The 24,753-nt window shown below is 38.7% G+C and overlaps 1 protein-coding gene across 4 annotated transcripts in view; it reads left to right on the forward strand.

The window, feature by feature from the left end:
- IMMP2L (inner mitochondrial membrane peptidase subunit 2) overlaps positions 1–24,753 on the forward strand; it is a 525,164-nt gene that overhangs the window by 331,246 nt on the left and 169,165 nt on the right. For 2 of the 4 annotated variants that reach the window (XM_068401508.1, XM_068401509.1), the window contains exons 4-5: positions 6,270–6,335; positions 6,460–6,594. In XM_068401508.1, coding sequence (XP_068257609.1) covers positions 6,270–6,335; positions 6,460–6,594 — 201 coding nt within the window. The remainder of the gene's footprint in view (positions 1–6,269; positions 6,336–6,459; positions 6,595–24,753) is intronic. The other 2 variants (XM_068401510.1, XM_068401511.1) reach the window with 1 other exon arrangement.

Here is a 24,753-nt window from a genome sequence, read left to right on the forward strand (position 1 = left end):
ATGGGATCGTTGTGCTTGAGCGAAGCGATCAATTGAAGGCACAGACCAGGCAGGTGCAACAAGTTTGTCTGCCTGAGCATTGCCTTCAGCTAAGCCTTCCAGGAGTCCTGTGTGACTACGGATATGTGTGATGAAATATGGATGCAGTTGCTCTGTCAGCAAAAGCCATAATTCATGAAAAAGTTGGTATAGTTGTTCATTAGCTATCTTTGAGCAGAGCACGCTCCATCCTCTGGACAATCCCTACGACATATAAAGAGTCACATACCACATTAACAGGTGCTGTGTTCCATCGCCGGAAGACCTCCACCACAGCTCGCAATTCTAATTGTTGTGTACACCCTTGAATGTCAGATAAAATTACATCATGCCACTTCCCATTGTCTAGCCATGTTAGTGCTGCTTTTTGAGCTTTGCCTCCAGCATCTGTAAAAACGGTGATACCACTGACCGGACGTTCTGACCTTTTTGGTAATTCTTCCCATTGACCCAATTGCAGCACAGAGAAGTATTTGTGAGGGGGTAGATGTACCTTCAACTCGCCCCTATAATCCAATAACGCAACTTGTAATGGTATGGAATTTTGTAATGCCCATTGTAGACACTCGACGCCTGCTATCTCTACAACCCTCTGCCTTCCTTTCATTACAAGTTGTGCTATGGCCTCTACTTTCGTAGTGATGGTACGTTTTGGTTGCATAGGCAAAAAGATCCATTCCAGCACATGTAGAGGATCCTTGTCACTCACCCACTGCATAATTAATGCCAGCGGGTGGCGATCGTGATTGATAACCAATACTCCAATACTGTAATCTGGGTCCCAATGGTAAGTGTATGCCATAGCTATTTTGGTACTCAGGTGTTTCAATGCCTGCTCAGCTTCCTGTGTCAATGTGCGGGGGGCATCTGCACCGCCTCCTCCCTTTAGCAATTGCATCAAAGGTGCCAATTCAGCATTGGTGAGACCACACAGGGTTCGCACCCAGTTGAGGTCTCCCAACAGTTTTTGTACATCATTTAAAGTACTGATATTCACATGAATTTCTAGTTTTTGGGGTCTAACAGTTGTTTTGGTAATTTCCCACCCAAGGTACTTCCAATTTTCCTCCTGTTGTACCTTTTCTGGGGCTATTTGCAATCCACCTTTTGCTAGTTCAGTCTGCAGTGTATTAATCAATTGTTTTTTATCCAATTGTTTCCCTGCTATTAGAATGTCATCCATATAATGGTATATAATCAAATTTGGAAAATTCCTTCGCACAGGAGCAAGTGCCCAGGCCACATACATTTGACACATTGTCGGTGAATTTTTCATTCCCTGTGGTAACACAACCCAATGATAGCGTTTCATAGGTGCAGCTTTGTTCACTGATGGCACCGAAAAAGCAAATTTCTGATAGTCATCAAGGTGCAAAGGGATGGTGAAGAAACAATCTTTTAAGTCAATGATTAAAATGTCCCAATCTTTAGGGATCATATTGGGGGATGGGAGCCCTGGTTGTAGGGTTCCCATATCATCCATGACCTCATTGATTTTCTAAGGTCATGTAACAAACGCCATTTGCCACTTTTTTTCCGGAATAGTAAATATTGGGGTGTTCCATGGGCTTGTTGTGGGCTCAATATGACCTTTTTCCAGTTGCTCCTGTACCAAGCTTTCAAGGTGGGTGATTTTTTCTGCAGACAGCGGCCATTGATCAACCCAAACTGGGGTTTCTGTTTTCCAGGTTAGTTTTAGGATTGGTCGCCCTTCATCAATGGCCGCCTCTAAAAACCCTCACTATTAGTTACCAAACGTGCCCCTAATTGACTTAATGCACCTCTCCCCAGTAAACAAATGGGGACAGGCATCACATATGGTCTTACTGTACAGGTACTCCCATCCTGCAATTTGCAACAAATCACATTTGTACTGATTTTAGTGGTCTGTATTCCCCCGACCCCCAAAATGGGCGTAGGGGGGATCTCCAATGGCCACGAATGAGGCCACGCTGCTTGACTGATTATTGTAACGTCTGCTCCAGTATCAATCAGCATAATGACCACGCAAGTTTTCCCACCAGGTTCTTTTAGTGTTACCCGTTCTGTTGGTTTTGCCTTACTGATATCCATTGCCAGATAAATGTCAGCCTGGCCTGTTGATCCAAAACCCCCAGCCCCTCTTATCTGATTCCCAGCTGTGGGCACAGCTGATTTAAAGGGGACTAGTTGTCCAATTTTTTCTCCTTTGGGTATATGAATTGGTGGCAGGGGGGTCCATACCATAATAGATATGACCCCTGTAAAATCGGCATCGATTATACTGGGTAAAACGAAAAGACCTTTCGGGTCGTAGAGGATCACCCGATAAGTAAGGCACTCAACCCGTGACCCAGTGGGCCTTTCATATCGGTGGGTATACATTGTACTTGCGGGTCTATCAGAATCACCTCTACTGCTGTGGCAATGTCCACCCCAGCACTCCCTCTTGTGGCGGCGGCGACGCCATCCAGGCAGCCCGGGTGGAAGACCTGTTTTGTGTCATCGCGCTGGGTCTCCTCGCGCTCGCCCCCCTGTTTCCCAGCCAAGTTCCCTGCTTAGTGAATCTAGATTGGCATTCATCTGCACGGTGACCGTATTTCCGGCAGCGATTGCAGGTCCCTGCAAACTCGTGACTTTTTACTCGGCATTGAGCCTTAAGGTGTCCTGGTTTGCCACAGTTGTAACATTTTGGTCCCTGATCGCCTCTCCCTGATCGTACTAGAGGTTTCACCGCAGCCGCAAAGGCTGACGCCATGTATCCTGCTGTTTCTTCCGTTCTTCCTACGCGCTCACACGCATCCATCATTTCTGCCAGGCTAGAATTTTTGGGTAATGTCTGTAAAATGCGCTTACAAGTAGGATTAGCATTGTCGACTGCCAACGACATTAGCAATGCCTCTCGAGCTACATCAGTCAGCAATGCCCTTTCCAATGCTTCACACAATCTTTCTAAAAATGTCATATAAGGCTCAGATGGACCTTGCCTTATTTTTGTATAGGCAGGAATTACTTTCCCATCTTCTGGGAGGGTTTTAAAAGCCTCTCGGGCTAAGGTGGCAGTAAGTGACAAGGCTTCTGGTCTAAGTCGTGCCTGTCATTGTGGATCACTAAACTGCCCTTCTCCCACCAGTTGGTCAAATGTTATCCCTAAAAGTGGATCATTATCTCCCCTCCCCAGGTTTTCCACCGCTGCAGCCTGTGCTGCGTCATGCCACCTCGTCCGCCACAAGAGTTCCTGCATCGGGGTTAAAATCATCGCCATCAATTGCTTAAAATCAAAAGGTGTTAAAAGCGTAGACATAAAGATACTATTTATAAATGCTTGGGTATAAGGTGCATGCAACCCATTTTGTTGTACCGCTTTCCGTGCCTCCTTAACAATCTCCCACTGTAATCCTACCCAGCGCGGTGGTTCTCTCTGATTTAGCAAAATAACTGGGAAAGCTGTGGGCAGAATCTCCCCCTCCACTAGCGCATTCTGTATAACTCCTCGCCACCGTAATTGCGGATCGTCTCCTCCCCCATCCCCCAGAGTGCATACCAACATTCCCATCCATGTTTCTCATGTGGCTAGTCCCAGCCGCCTCAGCACCCCCCCCAGCCCCCCTGCCCCCCCCTGCGTAGGCGTTCCCTTTCTTCTTCTCTCCTCTGCTCCTCCTTATGTTGTCGCTCAGTTAAGGTCGTCTGTCTTTCCAGGTCTTGTAATTTTGCTAACAATTTTTCCGCCCAAGCCACCAGATCCTTAAATTTCCCTGGACCGCCGGCAGGCGATGGGGGAGACGATGGGGGCAGAGGGGGATATTCGTATTCGGCGCGATTTGCGAGATTGGCGGCTCGCGGAGGCTTGAAGGGTGGGGGGGTGGGCTCGGGCTGATGCTCATCAACCTCCATTTCCTCCAGTTTAGGGGGCTCCCCTGTTGGTTTAGGGGGTATTTCAATTTTCTCCTGCTCTTCTGGTGGTGCGGAGGGGGTTGAAAAAACGGTATTGGCGGCTGACCAAAAACACGAAGACCTCTCGCCCCAGGGTTAACCTCTGTTGGACGCAGAGCCGTAAAAGCCCCTGCTGCAACAGCCCTCTCTGCTTTCATTTCTTGAAGAGCAGTAAGAACAGCCCTCCATGCAGTTGCCAGTTCTATTGCCTCCTTTTCCCCACTACTTATCGCGTCCCATAAACCCTTTCCAATATCTTCCCAAGTGTCCACCTTAAAAGCGCTCTGGGGGTCCGAAGGGAACCCATGCTCTCGACACCAAACTAACAGTCTCTGGAGCAAATGCTCATCATATTTCACTCCTCTCTTAGAGAGGATATGTAGGAGAAGCCTTACTATCGCACTTTCTTCTTTACAAATATTTTGGCCCATCTCCTTTTTCCCCCAGCTGCTCACCTCACTAAGTGTCCTGTTGCAACGTTCTTTTCTTTTCTTGCGAGTCGTCCTCCGTCTCACCCCGGTCTTCAGACCTGCTGAGCAGTACTCCAGCCGGTGTACCTCCTTCTGGGCTATTCCCCGAACTTGCCGTCGATCAGTGTCTCATCGGGGTCACCATCTGAGGAGAAGGAACACGCCTCCACAAAATCCAATGTGAATCAAAGTGAAGACGTTTATTAAGCATAAGCTGTCCCTTTTATACATTTTGTACTTTCCCTGGCTGTAAGCATGTGCATTGCTACTGGTTAATATTACTAAACGTATTCTTCTTTGATGTGTTGATTGGTCACTGCTCTGCCACTGGTCCTTCCTTAATTGGCTCCATCAGTTCTTGTTTCTTCTCCTCTGTGTTCGGCTCCCACCGGCTACTCCCTCAATTCTTGTTTGCTCAGCTGCTGTTTTTCCTCATCTCTCCAAGGTCGGCTTGTTGACACTAGCTAAATGAATCTTCTCACGCAGCTAGGCCTTCACTCCATACTCTCATACTTCTGGCTCATTACATGACCATTCTGCTCCAAAAACCCCTCTACAGACACACACACACAAAATACAAACTGCTTTTAAAATGTTTGGAATACTTTTTTGGCTTCATATTAAAAAAAAATTGAATAAGCCTGAAACTATTTTTCTTAACTTTTGGAACTGAAAGTGAATTGCATATGCCTTTAGTCATGAAGCAGTGCGGACAAGTTTTTCATCCAGATTCATCTCAGGTTTGCTTTTGAAGGAAATGTAATCTTAGCGTGCTACCAGTTGACCAGACATGGGCTCAAAGGTGCGGGTCTGTTGCAAGGACAGCATGACCGATGTTTTTAGGTATGAAAACTGTAATATAAAGCTCTTGTGATTGCATGTTTAGCAGGCTGTACTTGGAGTCTAATATACAGAACCCAGGCACCAGCAGAAAATCAAAACCATTTGTTCTTTCATTGACTTTCTTATACAGAAGCAGCAAATAAAAAGAATTTTTTAAATAACATGAAAACACTCTACTAAGTTTGCATAGATAAACAATTAAAAGTGAAGAATAAAAAAAAAAAGTCAAGTATACAGAAAAGAAATTTTATGGTGCACATATGTCTACCTTAACCTGTCAAAACTATGGTATAATAACACTTCTAATAGTCCTATCTATTAATATGAATCGAGGAAGTTGCAATATTCAGGTTGGACATGCGAGTTCAGCTTTCCTTTCTCATAATACTATGTAATGCATGATCAGAATCCACTCAATAAAACATGCTTATAGGAAAATAACTTGAAGTGAAAACATGGTATTGCATTAAGAAGTTTTGGATGAAGCTGAAACTTTCAGAAGATTCTACAACTTTTTTTAAACTTTCACAATTACCTAGGCAAGGTTTACCTAAATTAGTGATAGATATTAATATAACATAGGGAGATTTTTTTTTCCCGAAGTGAGTGAGTGACATGAATGTTTAAACACAATATGATGTTAAAGTTTGATGGAGAATTCAGGTTTTAATACATTAATCTATTTGCAAAGGTACTCTCTTCATTGGTAGTGGGACATACTACTTTTAATGCTGTGGAGTGTATTTTTTGTGATAAAAGGTGTGTTGATTATTGTGGTGTTTGTAAGCAGGTCATTTTTCAGCATCTGCTTTTCAGTGATTGTTTGCAATGAGAATGATTACAGTAGCTTCACTTCAAGGTGGAACATCATGATTGATGCTATGTCAAGGAGAACATGGAATCTCCTAATGACTTTAATAGTGTCTATTTCTTTGTGGAATTTCTTTTCATTTTCTTAAAACAACGGGAACATTACTGATTGTATAACCTTATCCCCTGTCTCAGGTCTCCTAGAAACCCTGAACAGAAGATCATTAAACGAGTGATTGCTCTTGAAGGAGATATTATCAAGTAAGTATTTTAAGCCTTAGTTTCTGAGTCTTTATAGAAATAGTGCAGCTTTTCAGTGGATTTTAAATCAGTATCCTAGACAACGCAAACTTTCTAGTATTTTCTTACTATCTATTCTTAACAGGGATGTCAGCATTGTACCTGTCTCCTTTTTAATGAGAGGAGAAATGCTACACAAAACCGCTCACTCGGTCATGAAAGGTGCATGGGTGCAAATAATGTTTGTTTCTTGGAATATCTCTGCCACATATCAAAGCAGGTAATTGTACAGCATTTTTTCAGTCAAATTATAAGGCTGTGATTTTTCATTTAGAGAGTCCAGCTGCTGTTTCATACTGTGGTTGGCAGATGAAAGTAGGGGATTTTTAAGTTTTTGGGGGGTTTTAAAAATTTATTTTATTTTTGAGACAAAGAACCCTCATAGATGACTGCCTTCACTGCAGTGTGTAGGAATCTGTAGGGAATACAGTGGAACTGATTTAGAGTAAATTATTTTATCAGAAAAAAATGTAGCAGGAGTAGACTCTAGAGTACTTCGAGACTTGGTTTACTCTGACAGATAGACCTTCCTGTTGGGGTTGGTTGGAAATAAATTACTAGTAGATGTAAATCAAAAGTTTTCATGGGAACAGTCTTATTTTGATGAAAATGCTTGTTTGAAAGGGTTTCTTTTTCCCAGGTACAGAATAATATTGGCATAGAGCTGGGCACCTAAATCCCTAGTTTCCCACACTAAGATATGAATGATCCTGAGAGCTCTCAGACAATATGTCAGACAGACTCAATTAATTTAGATAAAGATTCTTGCTCTGGTGTAGTGAATACTTAAGAAGTACTTGGCAGCTGCAATTCAAATCAAGGATTTGACTGTGGTCTTGATGAGCTGTAGTTAATAGTAGCACTGGTGGGCTGTTGGGCACTATGGGATATGTCTGTGTCTTTTTCTTTATCTTTCCCCTCTTGCAGTCAATATAATTTCTGTTTTATTGAAAAATTCCACATCATCTCAATTTGAGAAATAAAAATAAATTCTGACATTTCTGTTGAGGAAAAATATCTGAAATAACAGACACTATAATATAATTGAAAGATAATTTGATGTCCAAAAACTATGAACATCTACAGCTAAAACTAGTTATCACTTTAAAGAACTGAAAACATAGGACTAGTTTGTGCTACTGAGTGATGCCTTTTATAAACCTATGTCTTTAAGAAGGTACTTATTCCTTGATGTAGTTGATACTAGTGCTGTAATTCATGGAAGTGATAAGACTAGTATTCATGATTCAGTAGTCCTCATTCATTTCTGTAGCAATGTCAGAAAGAGATAGCAATATAAGTTGACTTCAAGTGTTACTTTTCACTATTGTCAATTATTAACGCATTTGTCTGAATTTTTGAAACTGAATGTAGTTTTTGATAACACAAAAGACATTTAATAACTTAAATTCCAGCTGTAGGAAATTAATTATGCTGCACATACAAGTGCCTTGAGACTCTGCACTTTTCATTAACTTTCATGGATGTTCTGGGCCAAGTGGACAAAGGTGTGGGGGCATAACAGCTGTGAAAGTGTGTGCAGAATACTGACAAGACTGTAGGTTACTGTATCAGTCATGGGCACAGAAGACTGTATGATGAACCTCATTTGTCTTTGGTAAAACAGGTTAGATTAATATATTGATTGAAATAGTAATCTCAGCAATTCAGATGTGCACTTTTTATATTTGAACACATGAAAATTGTCCAAGAGCCTTTTGCTTTAACTGTAGAAACCAATTTTTAGCTAAAGAATAAATTATCAGAGTATTGTAAGTTGTTAAGTTTTTATTACATATTATTGTCTGTTAGTTGTGTATGCATAGGAAATGTAACACTTGCCACTTTTCATAGCACTGGGGTAAAGCAAAAGCTTAGATAATAAGATAAAACAACAAAGCTGGCAAGATTTTTCTAAAATATGTATTATTTTTGTAAGGATACTACAAGCAGGTATGTGACCAGGATATTTGTGACTGAAACAGACAACTGAAAGCATGTATAGAAAACATAAATAGAAGATTTTGACTCCTATTTGATGTCTAAAGACAGTTTATTACAAACCAAAAATAATTGTTTTTGATATCTTAAGATTTTATGTATATATGTATTTTAATATATTGAATTATTCCTGATCAGCATAAAATGATGCTCTAAATGGAATCGAAAGTAACATGGATCATGCACAAAAATGTGTCTGAAAGTATGGGACTCTTCCCTATTTTTCTGAGTCTTTTTTGGTGTGGATGAAACATGATGCACAACTGATACATACTGACCTTAGAGGAACATTTGAATATTCTCATTCCTAATATCAAGTCTTTGAAGTGGAGTATATATGCCTGTATGCTAAAAAACCACTTCCATGAGCCTTTTGCTGCTCTGTTGATCAATCAGAATTCCTTCTTGCTGGGAAAACATCCAGTCTCACTGCAGAGCAGTCGTTTCAGTTCCAGAGTACAGAAAAGTGAGAATCGTCAGTTAGATATGGCAGGGTTCTAGCACTTATGGGGCTCTTTGTGGGTATAATGGTTTTATGGAGAGGTGGTGGTAATATAGAGTTGTGTTGTGTTGGACATTTTAACTGGAAGGTCAGTGAAATGTATGAAGTCTGTCTGTTGCTTTGCAAATTTTGCTTGATGTCATGTGCCAGAATTAATTAATACATGCTTTCAATGGTGAGTCTTCCAGTCTTCCATTGTGAAGAAAGGTTTGCAAATAATTGTGAGCTGGAAGGTATTTTTTTAGTGCTCCATGAGACAGGTGATAGACAATATGTTCTGTGACTCTGTAGTTATGCTTTTATAGATGAATGAATTATCTTTATTTGATCTATTTGGTGCATGATTAGGGAAAATTTGTCACAAGAATGCTGTGTTTTCTCATGTTATCAATTAAAATACGTTAGTTTGTTAATTAATGAAAGCAATGAAAGATCAAGTAGACAGAGCCATTACTACTTGAGTTTACGTATTATGACTCCACAGCAGAAAAATCAGTTCTTCACTTCTAAAAGAATTAATTAAGGTAAAAATTGTGACATTTTGTAAATAATAATGACTGAGTTCTAGTTTTTGAAAATAAATGTAGGTGAGAGATCTATAATGGGTCTATTTTGACCTTACATTTTGTATCGTTCAGGTAGTTAGACATTTGGACTACATAGTACTTCACCTTTTGAAAAATGCTTTGAGGGACTGAAAAATGCTACAAACTCACTGAATAACATTTCAATTTTCTGATCTTTTTTCCAGTCTAGTTCGTAGTCCAGGTGAAGAGAGTTTGGTAGTGCCTTGTAAATCCCTGGAAGCATATAGAATAGAATGGAATCGAATATTTCAGTTGGAAAGGACCTACAACGATCATCTAGTCCAATTGCCTGACCACTTCAGGGCTGACCAAAACTTAAAGCATGTTGTTAAGGGCATTGTCCAAATGCCTGTTAAACACTGACAGGCTTGAGGCAGCGACCACCTCTCTGGGAAGCCTGTTCCAGTGTTTGACCACCCTCTCAGTAAAGAAATGCTTCCTAATGTCCAGTCTAAACCTCCCCTAGCACAGCTTTGAACCATTCCCACACTAGGGAATCCTAGGATCCTATCACTGGATCCTAGGAGAAGAGATCAGCACCTCCCTCTCCACCTCCCCTCCTCAGATAGCTGTGGAGAGCAATGCGGTCGCCCCTCAGCCTCCTTTTCTCCAAACTAGACAAGCCCAAAGTTCTTAGCTGCTTCTCATAGGAAATTCCTTCTAGCCCTTTCACCAGCTTTGTTGGCCTCCTCTGGACACATTCAAGGACCTTCACATCCTTCTTAAATGTTGGGGCCCAGAACTGCACACGGTAGTGAAGGTGAGGCTGCACCAACGCTGAACACAGCGGGATAATCCCCTCTTTTGACCAGCTGGTTATGCTGTGTTTGATGCACCCCAGGATGTTGTTTTCCCTCTTGGCTGCCAGGGCAAATGTAGTACATGCAACAAACCTATAACAGATAATTTAATTTGGATAAGCTAGTAGAAGTTCCTCCTCAAAAGAATTTAAAGAACAAACAGAAAATCACCATTTAGCCCTTGAAAATGAATCTATAGGTCAACTTGTATACCGACAACATTGCAAAGTGTAGCTTCCATAGATCAGGTTTTGTTTTGTCTTCCATGGATTCACAGGAGAATTAACTTTAAGTAGGAAATCATTACAATGGTTCCTGAAGAGTGTTTAAATGGTAATTCTTCCAAAGGAGGCCTTCTTTTAAAAGTCAGTATAATCTAATTTGTTAAAAATTAATGTTAGTATTATAAAACACTTTGAATAACTTGAAATTAAGCTTATTAAAAGTAATTTATCTTAAATGCACTAGTGGAAATTCAAAATCTATAGTAACGTATCACAGATGAGTTATGGTATGTTTTCAGTAACACAAATAAATGAAGGTTTATGCAAAGTAAAACAGTATTGAGATTAAACTAATAACATTTTAAATTAGGTTTGTTCAGTAACTAGATGAATTAATTTTTTTTCTTTCTATCTGTCAGAGTTGCACAGGTCTGCAGGAGCTTGGTGTGCCAATTCTTTCTTTCATATCATTGTTTGCTTCTTAGTACTGTACCTGATTTAAGAATGATTTGTGAGCCCTTAGGAAGAGTAATTTTTAAAAGTTTTGTCCAAGGACATTGTTAGGCTATTTAGGAGTCAGTGTTCTGAGGACTGAATGATTCAGCAAAGAGATGTTGCATTTAAGTGTTTCATCTTGTAAAAATGCTCTGAAGATGTGAATAAGGAAATATCCTTGTTTGTCAAATCATGACAATGGAGAGACAGATCATTATATTATTAGGCTGTAGGTCTAAACCAAGCTTAAGTAACTTTTCAGCTTTTACTACAAAGTCCATCATTAAATTGCAGAAACTATTGCCACAGAACGCTAGGAAGGACAGAGACACAAAGGGGTCTGAGAAAGGAGTAGAGAATTAATAGAAATAAATCCCATCAGCAGCTATTAAATGAAGCAATCACAGTACAACTTCATGTACTCCTGTTGTCAAGTTCATGCAGATTGTTATATTTCTTCCAGTCAAAGATCCCATACTGCCTTAAAATATAACCAATATCTGGTCATTCTGTCCACTTGTTGGAGAACCCTTTCATCTTCAAACAAACTGTTCACTACTCCATGCTTGTGTTTGGTTGCTTTTTTTTTTCTCGGAGAGTAGGTGACGTCCAGTATCCCTTCAGTATGAAAAAGACAATCAACAAGTTTTCTTACTGTTTTTTTAAAGTGAATCAGCTCAATGTCATCAGATAGTTGTGGCTGCTATTTGTTTTCACTGAGGACCAAGGATGATCGTCCAACAAAACAGCTGTTTTCATGCAGAAACTCTGCTATTTCATAGCAACTTGTGTTAGATTATACCACAAAATTACTGCCTGCTTCTAGGAAGCAGAATAGCCTTCAGAAAATCTCAGACTTTGCCAGTGTTGTGGCACAAGAATGTCTCTATATGTAACATCTTCAGGGCAACTACCTGGCAGGAATTACATCCAGATCTTTGCCATTTAATCACACAGAAATAATATTATGTTCACTAGTTCTGTAGTAAGAGTCGTCTTGTTCCTTCTCCACCACTACACACCCCGCCCATGACATACACATAACAACTTCTGGTAACTATTCTGAGCTTCTGGTGATGTGATAAGGTACTGCTTGCAATGGCTCAAAGTTAGAATAGAAAAATGGAATATCAGTAAAAGACATCAAAAGACTAGGAATCACAGTTGATCATGATACACAGGCTATGTTTATGGCTGTATCCTATTCCCTTCTTCCTCAAAGTCCATTGTCTTTGTCTCTGGGTTGTGAGTATAGATCTGTGAGTGTGGGAATCCACATTGACAAGAGTACTAGTGGGATCAACAGAAATAAGAACTGATTGTACTCTATGGAGACACAGTACTGTCCTCAGAGATTACAAATTTTGGAACATTTTTCCTTTTGACTAATTGCAGTATTCATGTTGTTCTGTCTTTGTACTTTATGTATCTAAAGGATGTAGTAGCAGTCAAACTACCCCTTAGAAGAAAAAGTCTTCGCCTTCCAAAATATTTGTATTTTGTGGCCATGTGCACAGAATGCATATCTCGTAGGATTTATGCAGTTTATTTTGCACTACTTATTGTTAGGTACTGATGTGATTTTTTTGAGCCAATGAAAGCTTTTGTTAGGTTCCAGCTATGCTGCTGTGTCATGACTCTTCAGCACTGATCATATCTTTGCAAGTCTCCTAAATAGAGTTTCCATTGATTTGGATTCCATTTCCATATGCAGAGTCCTTGCATGACCAGACTCCATTTCTGTAAATGCAGATAATGGGAATGTATATTGGCACAATATCTTTAAGCTATAAAAACAATCTAGCAAACCTGAGATGAAGATTTTCTGTATCCATAATGAATTTCTAAGGTTCTATAGATCTTTAGGCCCAGTAATGAAGGTCTGCAAAGCTGAATTTCTGAAATTTGGCATTCTTCATACTCATTGTAAAATACGGAAAAATGTTTTTACTTTACTTAGATTTCAGTTCACTAATATTTGAGGAAGGTGCATGAAAAGACAGAGAGAATAACAATAGAAAGTTGAACTTCAGAGAAAAAAATGTACAAATGTGCTATCTGTTGTTTTCAGAAAATACAGGATAAAAAAGTTTCTCCATAAAGGCAAAAAAATATGAAAACGCAAAAAACGAAAAGACATCGTTTTCCAGACTAATTTTTTACTTTTTATTCCACATTGGAATGTGTGAGTGTTCATATTGTAGCCATATTTACTCATTGCTCCATGCAATAAGGTCTTCATCCTTTAATATCCATAACGTTTTAAAGACATACTTTCTTCTTAAGAGCACAGATAGCAGCAGTAAGATATGCTAAAAGATCATGTGTATCATCAATACCATTTCTCTGATATTTCAGTTGGTTCCATTTGTCAAAATTCACTGAAAGTGATGGAGTTACAATGTAGACCCAGTGTGACCTCTGGAACTCTTAATATGAAAGGAAAAAAGACAATGTAATATGATTCTCTGCAATTGTACAGTTTTTGAGTTATTAGCTTATAGAAATAAGAAGCAACATATCCTATTACCTCTGAAGTGAGGAGGTTTGATTTGGACAACACTAAGAGACAATAAAAGATAGACTATCAATAACACTAGTTTTCACAGAGTTACTATTCAGACTAAAGTCAGAAGTACTAACAATTGAGTAGGCAACTGCAATACGTACTCAGCTACTCTGTTAGTGTGCATCTGAAACAAGACACAAATGACAGCTGCATCTACAGGAGGAAGAAAGGGTGTTTTATTATTTCTTCCTTTTTTTCTTTTTTTGGGGGGGAGGGAAGGTGGGGCATGAATTAGAGAAGCAGCACTCTAAAATGCAAAAAAGCAGCATCTCTTTTAAGATGGCATATCTGTGAACACTGTGCATAATGAGTCTCAGTAGTGTTCAAAGACTTTTAATCTGCCAGAGGAATAAACAGTGGGGAAGTTTTTTAAATGTTCTGTAGGCACCTTGGAGTAACATTTCTCAGGGCTTTCAATAAATCCCCGTAGTTATGCAGCCCATGGTTATTGTGAAGAATACTGCAGTATATTCAGAAACTGTATTTGCAGACACTTATTGCCAGCATTAGCTGTGGCTGTGTGAAGTACCATTCTGTCTTGTGCTAATATATATTACAGAATTAAAAGAGGCAGACAAGCACTTTGTCTTTGTCATTGAAAACTGCAAGGATGAAGAACAGAAATCTGGGAGAGGAGCTGGGAAAAGTAGCCATGGCCTGCGTGGACTGTGCTTACACCAGCACCTGAGAGCATGTAACTTTTGCTGTTTTATTCCACCATTGGTCAATCGTGAAGTTCTCTGCAGTGCAAATATCCAGCAGAGTTGCACTCACCAGTTTACTTCTGACTGGCCTCCATGTGCTGGACACTGAGTAGAGACCAATGTAGGAATGGATAATACTACTAATAGGGCGGTCTTTATTTTCTGCAAAATTATTTTCTAGGACGTTGAGGCCTTTTGATTGATAGGTTTTAAACACAAACATTATGAACAGAGCTGTGATACACACAAATCCTGTTTTAGGAAAAGAAAAATATCACTGTGTCATAGACCACACATAGACTTCTGTGTCCAGTTTTGGGCAGGAAAGACATCAATAATCTAGAACAAGTTCAGCAGAGGGCTCCAAGCCCTCAAGCTGGTCAAGGGCTGCAGCACTTGCCGTGTCAGGAGAGGATGGGGAAATAGGACTTGTTCAGCCTGGAGAAGAGGAGGCTTTAGGGTCACCTAACAGCAAGCCCCCAATGCCTATGGGGAGATTAGCAAGAAGGTGGAGCCAGACATAGTGGTGCAACGGGCATAACTTGAAAGAAAAGAGGTTCAGACCAGGTAGAAGAATTTTCTCCATGAGGATGCTCAGGCAGTGGGGCAGTTGCCAGAGAAGCTGTGGTCCCCATCCTTGGAGATGTTCAAGACCTGACTGGATAAAGCCCTCAACAACTTCACCTGATCTTGTAGCTAACCCTGGTTTGCGCAGGAGGTTGGACTAGACACCTCCTGAGTGTCCTTCCAACCTGAACTGTCCTATGATTCTATGATATCAAATACTAATTTTCAAATGCATTACATCATATTTAGAGGAATGTTATCTTTGTTTGAAGCTTAAACAAATGCAGTGTATTCATCTCATTTAAGAGAACACGTCTTTTGTAGGCATTTTTCTTTAAAGAAACACATTTGATTTGTTTCACTGAAAGCTGATGTGCTGCCAAGGCATCAAACAGGTAGAAAAGACATGCACACAAGTATAATCATCTCAATGGGAAGCTCAATAGGTTGTCTTTATGAAGATTTTTAAAAAGTGAGCAACAAGTGAATGAAATGCACTAACATTTAAAAAATCCAATAGTTAATAAAATGCTTTCATCTATTTTAATTTTCACTAATTATTTCCTTTTTGCTTTCCAAGCTACAGATACAAATGTTATTGGTGGTCTGAAATTTGGCACTGAAATCCATACTTAGGCATCAGAATAAAGGGTGTGTTTAGTAAAAACTATCTTTGTCCTGAGCAATTTAGGACTTCATCTTCTTAATGTTTAGATGTCTGCTTAAGTAGTTTCTGGATAGAAGTTGAGCTCCATTTCAACTCTGATGCTCATCTATATGTATTGCATTAAAAGCTCAGTGTGACAAGAACAAAGGTGGGGGTAGGAGGAAGGAAATAGTATGAAACCCATTTTATAGAAGAGAAAGTCAGCATGAAGTATGCTATTGTAGGCTTATGCTCATATAAGAATTGTGTGGAGCAGCCATTAACTGAACTGCTTGGGTTCCTCATCCCAGAAAACGAGCAGTAAGTTCATGTATTTGTCAGCAGCAGATTTTTTCTAGATGTACTGGGAGGCAAACAAGGTTCAGAACCTGGTAATTTGTGCACTTTCCTCCTGTAAATTGAAAGGACGATTTTTATTAGCTTGAGCAGGATTAGGATCAGGGATATTTTTACGTTTGCAAATTGAAGGAAAACATGCTGAAACAGAATAGTCTACTCTGAATAATGTAAATAAATCTTACTGGTTATTTCATTTTACAGCAGTGCAAAAGTCCTCTCTCTATCTTACTTGAATATATTTAGGGTGCTGAACTCAGCCAGTGACATGGTGAAAGAGCTGTATCCACCTACCAATAATGAGTAGAAATCTGCCCTGCAAATTAGACTCACTATGGCGTTGTTTCATTAGCTGTGTCATTATCCTGGCTTTAGAGTCCCAAATGACAACTTTTTTGTGGTTTTTTGTTTGTTTGTTTGTTTGGGTTTTTTGGGGTTATGTTTTTTTGGGTTTTTTTTTGGTCTGAATTTCTTTGTCTCCTTTGAAGGAAGAATTCAGCAGACTTTCTGTTCGTCTCAAATCAAGAAATGGTCAGGTAACTGCAGGTGATTGAGTTGGTGATTTTTAAAAGGTGTTGCTTTTCCCTGCTCCCCTTCCATTTCTACATACACACACACACACTCTTCCCTCCTTCCTTCCAACCCCCACAGCTGGAGATACTGCTCCCTCATGTGATTTATTTAAGCTGACCATGTGCATGATACTACTCCAGTCTAATGAAGAAGATTAATTGCATCTCCACCCAGGTGCAGGGAAAGAACAGCAGTTGCATCACTATTGAAAAAAAAAAAGCATAACTTGCCTCCAAAGAGTTCATCCTAAACACTCATCTTTCCAATGGTTTCACCTGGGCTTCCTTTTGGAATTGCTGAAGGCAGCTTAAGTGAACACCATGTACTTGGCATTGCAATGAGCTGACAGGGACCATGTCTGCTTACCAGCTCCAGCTGAAGCACAGTAACTTCTTCAAATGCATCGACACTGCCATTTGTGATCTCCTGAACATGTTCTCATTGGATCAGAGTCTCAGCTGGTATGAAACATCTTAGCTCTGTTAGTGTTCAGGGAAATAGGCCAATTTAGTTTAAATAAAAATCTGGTTAAAATGTTTTTTGGGATAAGAGCATATGTAAAGAAAACATTTTTGGGGATAAGAACATATGCGAAGAATATAAAAAATGTCACCTCTTCAAAGATTTATAGTTGATTTTATGCATTTCATATTTTTCCGTTGAGTAATGAATACAGAATTCTACACAGAATGAACTGATGATGCTTTACCTCTTTTTTTTAGTTTAGAAAAATAGTGTAAAGTTTCCCATTTGTTTGCTTCCTTTCTTCATTAGATTTACAGCTCAACGTTTTTTAGTGCCAGTGCATATTTTATAGCCCTGTCAGCCATATGCAGTAATTGCCCATGTTTTAATTTGAAAATTTTGAAATCATTGTGTTTGCTATTATGTAAAGCTTGCAAATACGTGTTGGCAAAAGTATTAATTGTAAATTGTTCATTTAAAAAGATTGCCTCCATAGTTTTGCGCTACAAACTGATCTTGAAATGAGGGCCTCAACAGTTCACAGTAGCAGAACTAATAAGGTTTTGAAATTGATCTCTCCAGTGGTTATGAGATTCAAATGAGAATAGGAGGGAAAATTACTATTATCTTTTTTTCATTATTATAGAACGGACTATTGTTGACATTCTGCTTCTGTAGAGTAAATTGTGTGATGAAACTGTAGTGTGTTTTGGGTATAATGGGTAACAAGTCATTAAGTGGGGTCTCCAGCATCTGTGCATAGGGAAGCCAAAAATATTTTCTGCTTTATTGTAATCTGTTGGCAGTGATTGCACAAATAATTTCTGCCTGCTGACCATTATGCCACAAGCTTTTTAATATGCAGCCAAAAATATATTATGATAAACTGTATGCCATGTATTTCTAGAACTTCAGGTATATCCAAGATAACATTTCTAACAACTAGGTTTCAATTTTGTATATATAGCAAAAATAAATTATTATTTAATAATTTATTATAGCATGAAGAGGAGCAAGTGATAAATGCTGAAAAAGATTGTGAGAGGACTTGCTATAATTGAAAACCAAAGCATAGTGCCCTACTGGTAGAGGTGGGAGTCTAATAAGTGATGGACCTCTGAAAGTAATAGAATAGAATAATGGATGAGGAAATCAATGAACAGATTAGAAATAGATACGTACCTAAAAAAGAAAGGTGACCTTTAATGGATTTCAGGGGACTGACTTGGTGATTGGCTAAATTAATCACAGTTCCACTGCTAGTGCAACTTTCTGTGCAAAACTCAAAATTGCCTACATGCAACATAGTGGAAACGGATGGCATGTATAAATAAAAGTAGCAGTATCATGTATGTATTCAGGAGTATTATGGAGCATGTCTTGTCATATTTCTGATATAGTATATGTAGGTATGATCATATTTAAAAGAAGGATTTAGATTTCTAGTAATAAAAGTCATTCTACTGTTTCTAAAGCTTATGCAGTAGTTAAAACTTTAATTAAACAGGTTTTCAAGAATGGGGAATAGAGACTAAGTTCATAAACCAGACAGATATGCTTTGTAAATGAAGGAGAAAGCTAATTAAGCCAAGCATAGCAGCATGATATTAATTTTTCAAAACACTTCAAGCATATTTGTAGTAAATCTTGCCACAGCTATTGCATATTTCCCAATGAGTTATTTTACAGTTTAGATTCAGCATCTATGCTGCCAACACTCCATAGCCAGGTATAAAACTGTATCCTTAGGCTTTATGCTAATATTTATTTCAGCACAATTAACTCTTTGAGCTCAATTTATAAAAAGGGCAAAAATGACATACGGAATTTTTAGGTAGCAGAATATTTTTCATTTTATAAGTTTTATTCAGCTGGTGTTAATTCTAGTTTCTTTGCAAGGAGACAGAGGTTAATATGGAGCACTTGATGGTCTCTGTCAAGAGCTCTCTCACATGAGAGAGAAAAGGGCTAAATTTTGTCATATGTATGGAAGGCAATTAAGGGAATTAGTGAACTGCTACATTTCCTTCCATACGAAGGCAAAATTCAACTATCTGTTTTCACATTGTCAGATTTAGATGGTTAAGTTGAAAACACTTTCTGATGTTTGGCTGCACTGTTTGTTTGTGACTCTGTGTTTCCTCCAACTATTTATCTAAAAAATCTTGAACGTTTTGAATTATTTGAGATACGTGATAAACCTGTTAGTATGTTGCTTCTTTGGTTGATGAGTTTCTGTATTTCTCTAAAGAAAGCTTTAGTTTCCTGACAGGTAACTGAGAGATCCCTAATTCTTGTCTTCTTCTGCTGGGAAATATTGATGATGTTTGAACAGGTTCAGTTTGCTCAGCTTTAGGTATGTTCTTTTGGGATGTGTACTACATAGAATCTGAAAATTTGGTCAATTTTGAAATAATAACAAAAGCCTGAGGACTTTTTAACCAAACTGCTTCCCTCTGTCAATTCAAATACTCCTTTTTTTTCCAGAGAATACAAAAGTATTGTTAATATTGAATTTTTCATAATTACTTTTCTTCTGGCTGGGCCACATAGACTTAAACAATTTCACTGTTGTAATTAGTAGAATCCTTAATCTTCTTTCCATCATTCATGCTTGAGATTACCCAAACATGGGCAAAAATAGCAGATATGTCAGGAATGCTACATCCATGTCTACCGATTTTTGTAGAAGGCTTCTTAAAATCTGGAGTACTCTCTGTGTTGCTCAAAGGCTGAGCAGACAGTCTGTGAGGTCCATAGCTGATAGTATACATACTCTTCATGAAAAAAAAACAACTTTCTTTTAAAATTAAAAAAAAAATGAAAAAGAGAGTGAGACAAGGAAAGAGAAGAGAGAGCTACACCAGCGGCCAGTTTGAAAGGAAGAGGCTGGGACATCTACAGGCAAGACTCCTCTTCCCATCATTTTCTTCAGTGCCACAGATACTCCCCTGAACACTTTCCACAGTGACTACACAGTTACAGCAGGACCAACTTGGTCTCCCTGCTGGTTTCTCTTACACATTAGTGCTGATGGTGCTGACTGCAGCACACTGATCAGGTGCAGATGTTGCACTCATTTAACTGGTTGTGAAGATCTGTGCATGTGTATTTCTGAATATTGCTTCTGAGCTATTTAAATAATAAGTATCTACTAATGTTATCTACTAAGCTTTACATATTCCTGACCATAAAGTTCTAAACCAAAAGCTACAAAGTGAGAGATGAAAGAGGGGCAGGAGGAGAAAGGGTGACTTAAAAATCAGTGATAATCCTTTCCCATGAGAAACCCAACATCAGACACATATTAAAGTCTTGCAATTTGATGACACAAGGCTATGAGGGCAAGATCATTTGGGAGTACAAGGTAAAAGTATTGCCACAGCAGCCTTGGAGTATTTCAGTGAAAGACTATAAAGTCAAAAGCAGACTTCAGTGCTACAAGTGAAAGGTTACACGGCGGTAAAGGGAAAGCCCCTAATGTTACAAACCTTAAAGCACAGGGCAACATCTGTGCCTTTAATTTCTCTGTGGATAATGTGAATTTTTATGATTAAGAAGAAAAGCCAGACTGTTTCATAGGCAATTTAAGACTCATTGTTTAATGTGAAGACTTAAAAATTCTGCATGGGCAGAACTCATGCTTTACAGTAGAAATACCTGCATCAACATTTACTCATCTAGTGTAGTGCAGTGCAGTGTAGTGTAACTCATCCTATAAGCCCCTTTCTTTTCTTTTAATTTTTAGGGAAAATTTTAGGAAATTATACCTCTGTTCTCCCTGCCCTGCCCTCACTCCCCATGCTCATGTATTCTCTATACATCTTTGTACCAGTGCTAAAATCAGTCTGTAAGAGCCTCTGCATAGGTAATTGTGTTCTGTTCCTGTGTATCCTTTGATGTACAAAACAGATTTTGAGGAGTCTTTAGAAATATTTACAGATCTGTATACACTATCCCTTCATACACAGACATGTGAAGATCATTTTGAACATATCAATATGCCATATCAATATCAATATGCGAAGATATGTTGGACTTCTACTCTTTGGCCCACAGTTGTCTTTTACCGTTAATTTTTTACTTTTTTTTTAAATTACGTTTACTGTTTAAGAAGTTTCTGTCAAGTTTCATCTTCTGGCTGCTCAGTTCTGTTTTGCTGTACTTAACTGTTAGATGCTGACTTTTTGCCAGGACAAGGGCAAGAGATTATCATATGTTGCTGAAGGATGCTTTTTCCTTCTTCTCTTAGTGGCTACTTCTTTAGGGGTTGAAATAAAGTGTTTCCTGCTATGAGCACTTTCCATGTTGTATATTCAGTGCTGAAAGAAAAGAATGTAATTTGTATTTGAAATTTTTGAATCCAAAATCTTCTATAATAAATCATTGAAAGTTGAGTGATGAATTAAAAAAAGTCTTTCCGTACAATCTTTAATTTCCAAAGTAAAACTGTAAGTTTTACAGGCTTTATAGGTGGGATTCAGTTGCTTAAAAATACCTGTCTAGTGGCATTTTAGATGTCCTAGTTATCCTGTCTGGCCTTATAAGCTACAGTTTCAGAAAGGCACAGTTCTCTTTAACATTGTGTTATAGCTACCCTTGTCATGAGGATGTCTCAGTAGACTACCTAAAATAGCACCAGTCACTTATGTGTAGGCACACGAGTCACTCTTCATAACAAATTAGCTGGTTCATGAGAAGCAATTAAAAATATCATGCTGAAGTTTTGATGAACATCCAGCAACCTTTTGGGGCTGAAATCATTGAGTCATTTACTGTATAGAAATTGTTCTTTGAATTTTCTTATATGTACGTGAAGTTAGCTTAAGGATGGTGTACATCTTCGGAGTGTAAGGAGTACACCTTTAACAGCAATGAGTGAAAACTATTTGTATTTGTATCACTCCTTGTCTCCTTAGCCAGCAATGTGCCCTTGTGGCCAAGAAGGCCAATGGCATCCTTGGGTGTATTAGAAGGGGTGTGGTTAGCAGGTCAAGAGAGGTTCTCCTCCCCCTCTACTCTGCCCTGGTGAGGCCGCATCTGGAATATTGTGTCCAGTTCTGGGCCCCTCAGTTCAAGAAGGACAGGGAACTGCTAGAGAGAGTCCAGCGCAGAGCCACGAAGATGATTAAGGGAGTGGAACATCTCCCTTATGAGGAGAGGCTGAGGGAGCTGGGTCTCTTTAGCTTAGAGAAGAGGAGACTGAGGGGTGACCTCATTAATGTTTATAAATATGGAAAGGGCAAGTGTCATGAGGATGGAGCCAGGCTCTTCTCAGTGACATCCCTTGACAGGACAAGGGGCAATGGGTGCAAGCTGGAACACAGGAGGTTCCACATAAATATGAGGAAAAACTTCTTTACGGTGAGGGTGACCGAACACTGGAACAGGCTGCCCGGAGAGGTTGTGGAGTCTCCTTCTCTGGAGACATTCAAAACCCGCCTGGATGCGTTCCTGTGTGATATGGTCTAGGCAATCCTGCTCCGGCAGGGGGATTGGACTAGATGATCTTTCGAGGTCCCTTCCAATCCCTAACATTCTGTGATTCTATGATTCTGTGATAGCTCTCAGTGCTGTTAGTATAAATATTAACTAAAACCTGATCTGAAATCACTTACATCAATGGGAATCTTTCCATTGTGTTGAGTGAATTGTGGATCAGATTTCTGCATTATGGTAAGCACTGGAATTTCTGAATGACGCTTACTGAATAGGTACCTGAATGAGAGGTATCATTGGCTAAGCTTCCATAGGTTATTTGATCAAGACATGTCAGTACAGGTTTGAAAAATCTCACTTTTGGCTTTTTAAAATTATGGCCCAGTTATCTTAGGAGTGATGACACACATTATACTAACATAAGGCTATTATGAGACACAAAAATTTAAGAAAGTACTACATCCAGTCACTAAAATCTAAGTGAAACAACTGTGCTGTTGTTGGCTCAGTCCTGTTGCAAACACATTTTCTTCTCTCGTGTCTTTGTGAAAATGGAAAGCTCAACAACAATGACCGTGTGAGGGACTGAAAACCTGACACATTTCCACAACTCACTAAAAATAATAAGTGCAGATGTCATTTTTCTGTTCTTCTTTGGAAGAGGCTCTGGAGATTTGTCACAGTATGGAGCATCTCCACAGCCACTGTATTAGATCTTTTGGGCAATGCCTGTAGCAGAAGTGATAGCAAATACAATTTTCTCTTGAGTCTTGACAACATACTTTGATTTATATAGATATTATGAAACAGTAGTTTCAGGATTTTTATATGTTACTGAGTATGTGATTGTATAATATACGGTTAATATAGCTGTAAATAATTCATAGCTGGTTTTCTAACACCTTCTATTTTCTGTGGTCACTGCCTTAAAAAAATGTTGAGGACTAATCTTGAAAACCCTGGTAGCAAATCTGCAAATACATCAGTGACTCTTTCCTGATATAATATTCAAGTTAAGTAATTTTTTTACATGTCTTGTCTGTTTTATTACAGTGGAACTGCACAAAAATCAATTAAACCGGAGAGTTCTAGAGTTTCTAGCCTGGGGAAGTATATGTTAAATAGTTAATTTATGTTTATTTCTCTTAATTTAGAGCTATGTTTTTTTCTGAGATTTGTACTGCATTGTACTGGAGATAAAATGTATGTTTAAGAGGCTAGTAGTAATATCTGTCTGAAATTGCTCTTCCACCAGCATTTACTGACTTCTAGGAGTGAGTTACTGATGTCATTCTGAATGTCTAATATGCTATAGCCTATGACAATAAGAACATATTGGACCAAATGTACTGGAGAAGTTTTTAGTTCCACATATCTCTCAACCACCTGTATCCTGTTAAGAACTAAATAATCAGTCTTACTTTGTATTATTCTGTTCCATATTTTTGTTGGTTGCAAATCAGTCTTCCCAGATGTAAGTTCAATAGGGAACTACCATTCTGTATATGATTTCATGCATTGTTTGTCTAAATGAAAGAACCAGATGCAAGATTTTGCACTGGGAACATTAAGTAGATTTGATCCCCAAACTAGGGGACTTCTTGTCAGTAAGATGATAGATTTATGGCACTGACATCTGTATAAGCTAGAGCTTTTTTCCTTGCAGTGCTGATACGTTACCAGTAATCCTCTTGGAATTGGAGATGCTAAATTCAATATAATCCCAATGAGTTGGCATTCAAAAGAAAACGAATTATCAAAGTATCTGAAATACAAAAAGTAGGAATATATATTTTTTTCCCAGTCCATAGCATTGAATAGAGCAAATCTGTTCTCCAAGGAACCTCCATCAAAAATATTCAAAGAATCCAACTTATCTTAAAACAAATAAAAATAAAAACTCAGAGTAGATCATGTCTTTCCTGTACTGATGCATCAATATAGGTAGTCTGTCAGAGATTATAAGGTAGTTTGTCATGTGTCTTTTTACTTCACAGAGAGGCATCGTTCTTGTCATCACATTTGTCATGAAAATTGCAAGATATAAGATAATTGGCTAGAAGTTGTTATAAAAGAAAAGAGATTGGAGTGGGGGGAATTTGTGCAACCTAAAGTGAATAGCAATCAGGAATATGATAGTTTTACAGGAACTAAATTTAATTGCTTAACAGAAACATCATTTTAGGACATATTAGATAATTATTCTGTTCAGTACAGAAATGGAGAAGCCTCAGCAGGAACAGCACGTTGATTTTTGAGTACACCTAAAAGGTGCACACAAAGTGGATAGACGAGGGAAGGCTGAAGGAATAGGAACATTTAGAAAATATAAGATTAATAGAGGAGATCTGATAACAATTTTCAATATGTAAAAGCTTGCTACGTGATTGATATGACTTAACTACTCCCTAACCTTTAGAAGACATACGAGATTAGAAGAAGTGATTGGA

This window comes from Nyctibius grandis, chromosome 5 (assembly GCF_013368605.1).
Source record: "Nyctibius grandis isolate bNycGra1 chromosome 5, bNycGra1.pri, whole genome shotgun sequence".
NCBI classification, from domain to species: Eukaryota; Metazoa; Chordata; class Aves; order Nyctibiiformes; family Nyctibiidae; genus Nyctibius; species Nyctibius grandis.